The 2779-nt window shown below is 44.8% G+C and overlaps 1 protein-coding gene across 2 annotated transcripts in view; it reads right to left on the reverse strand.

Annotated features, from left to right (window-relative positions):
- Positions 1–1811, reverse strand: part of TAF13 (TAF13 RNA polymerase II, TATA box binding protein (TBP)-associated factor, 18kDa) — an 11597-nt gene extending 9786 nt beyond the window's left edge. Inside the window, exons 1-2 of one of the 2 annotated variants that reach the window (XM_011998502.1) lie at positions 1738–1811; positions 797–875 (exon numbers count right to left, since the gene is read on the reverse strand). In XM_011998502.1, the coding sequence (XP_011853892.1) occupies positions 797–875; positions 1738–1764 (106 nt within the window). In that variant the 5' untranslated portion in view covers positions 1765–1811. The remainder of the gene's footprint in view (positions 1–796; positions 876–1737) is intronic. The other variant, XM_011998512.1, reaches the window with a different exon arrangement.
- Positions 1812–2779: the final 968 nt, after the last annotated feature.

A 2779-nucleotide genomic window follows, 5' to 3' on the forward strand; every position in this document is an offset into this window, starting at 1 on the left:
CTGGTCTTGACCTCCTGGGCTCAAGCGATCTGCTTGCCTTGACCTCCCAAAGTGCTGGGATTACAGGCGTGAGCCACTGCATCTAGCCTCCATGTCACTCTAATGTCTTACACTATTCACCACCTTCTTTTTTTTTTGAGACAGAGTCTTGCTGTGTTACCCAGGCTGGAGTGCAGTGGCATAATCTTGGCTCACTGCAACTTCTCCCTCCTGAGTTCAAGCGAGCACGTCTGGCTAATTTTTGTATTTTTAGTAGAGACGGGGTTTCATCACATTGGCCAGGTTGGTCTCAAACTCCTGACCTCCAGTGATCCACCTGCCTCAGCCTCCCAAAGTGCTCGGATTACAGGCGTGAGCCACTACACCCAGCTGTTCACCATCTTCTTACTTTGTTCATAGCCTTAGTCCAAAGCCCAAGCCCTAACTCACTTGCTACTCTCCCTCAACACCTGTTGCAGGATCCATTAGTATCTGTGGCTTACAGTCAAAGAAGCCTCTGTTTCTACTGCTGCAAAGGCAAGAGGAAAACTAATGGAGGTATGTTCTTCTGCCCTAAATTAAAACACGAACTACATTTGCTCACTTAAAAAGCAATTTATACACAGACACACATACACGCACATATAATTGGGGTTAGGATTGGTACTATCTGATTCAAAAGTTAAACAGAATTTGATAGGCTAGTCTGAGAATATTGTCACTACAGGGAAACATTCAAAGCAATAAATGTACTTTGAAAGGATATGTCCAAAAGTTTTCATCATCTATAACAAAATCATTGTCAAATACTACTTACATTCTTTAGAAAAAAGCCTCTTTCTTTTACCCTGTCCACCTTCTGCACCTCCTCCAATTTCTTCATTTTCTTCCTCAAACTAGAAAATGTATATATAGAAATGTCAAATAATTGCCTTGCATTTGATATTTTAATAATAACAATGTTTTTTCCTTTTCAACAGATAGGCCAGAAAGCCTAAAGGAAGCAGAAAAAAAAAACAACAAAAAAAAAACACACACACAAAACCTTAGCACGGAAGGAGCCTAGGTATCGAGTACAATTTCCAACTCATCCAAAAATGGCTTCTACAATGTTCCTAACAAATAATCCTACTGCTTCTACGTGTAAGAGTTACAATGACCATAGGTTTTATTTTTAAACAACTAAGGTGGCCTATTGCTACTGTTAAACAGTTGATACTGAATCAAAGTCTACCTTTGTAGACTTTCAATTAAGCAAAACTAATATTTACTAAGCATTTGCTTATACAGTGCTAAAAACGTTCCTTAAGTAAGCCCGTAACCCTATTTTGTAACAAGAAAACTGATTGTCAAAGTTAAATAACTTGCTTAGAGAGAATGGAGATTTTGAAATCCAGGCTGTCTGACTTTCAATGCATTCTTTTCCCATTACTTCACAGTAAGTACAGTTTTGTTAACAATTGAACTGTTGGTTCATAGTGAGCGCTAATAGATGTTAGTTTTGACCTCTGATGATTCTGTACGTGTTTCAGTGTCTGGCAAATACAGACCAAAATCAAGGGGAAAGGGGTCACAAAATCTACTCTTCCTTCATGTCCTTCCCCACTTTCTAAAATGATCAATCCTTAGGGAGTGAAGTCCCCGAATTCTGTCGGCTGAATTGACTAAGGCAAGCAGATCCGATCCTGAACTCTGCCTCCGCTACTGAGCCCGAAGGAGTGAAGAAAAGTGAGGTTTTGGACACAGACGGTCACTCACTGTGGGGTCTTCTTCCTCATCTGCCATCCCACTAGCCCGCCAACCCACAGCGCCCCGCCGGCTGGCTCCCAGCGGGTTACGCTACTTCCGCCGCCTCACTTCCGGTGACGGGCGGGACTGGAGCTGGGCCTAGCTGACTGAGGCCTGCGGAAGGACGGTGGTACTTTCCGGCCTAGCGGCGGAAATGCGACAGTCTGTAGCGGAGGAGGCCGGAGCTCCTCCCTGTAATACTGAAGGAATTGAAAACTAACAAAGAAAAGGAAATCACGGGCTACGTGGGATGTATCTCGTTGTCACCCTAAATTTGCTACTGCGCATTGAATCACGGCTTCCTGTTTGGGGACTGCGAAGCTATGGATCGTAGGAGGGCTAGCCAGCGGTCCTTTATCTGACATAAATGCTTTTAAATCATTTTAAAGAGTTGTGGTTCCACTGTTTCTAAGCACTATGTTAATTACTGGGGATACTGTGCTTCACCACAAATTTCCAAGAGATGGTGTCCGAAAACTAAGCATTTAAAATTTTGTGAAGGTTTGTTTTTGTGTGTGTGTGTGTTTTTTTTTTTTTTTTGAGACCAAGTCTCACTCTGTCGCCCAGGCTGGAGTGTGCGGTGGCGAAATCCCGGCCCACTGCAACGTCCGCCTATCGGGTTCAAGCGATTCTTCTGCCTCAGCCTCCCGAGTAGCTGGGATTACAGGCGTGCACCACCATGCCCGGCCTCATTTTTGGTTTTTTTTTTTTGAGACGCAGCCTCACTGTCCCCCAGGCTGGAGTGAAGTGGCACAATCCGGGTTCACTGCAGCTTAGACCTGCTGGGCTCAAGCCATCCTCCCACCTCAGCCTCCAAGTAGCTGGGATTACAGGCGCACACCACCAATGCTCGGCTAATTTTTGTATTTTTAGTAGATATGGGGTTTCGCCACATCACCCAGGCTGGTCTGGAACTCTTGATCTCAAGCGATCTGCCCCCCCTCGGTCTCCCAAAGTGCTGGGATTACAAGTGTGAGCCACCGTGTCCATTGGGGAAGGCTTTTGGTCGGAA

Source organism: Mandrillus leucophaeus, unplaced genomic scaffold, assembly GCF_000951045.1.
Source record: "Mandrillus leucophaeus isolate KB7577 unplaced genomic scaffold, Mleu.le_1.0 Scaffold1158, whole genome shotgun sequence".
Lineage (NCBI taxonomy): Eukaryota > Metazoa > Chordata > Mammalia > Primates > Cercopithecidae > Mandrillus > Mandrillus leucophaeus.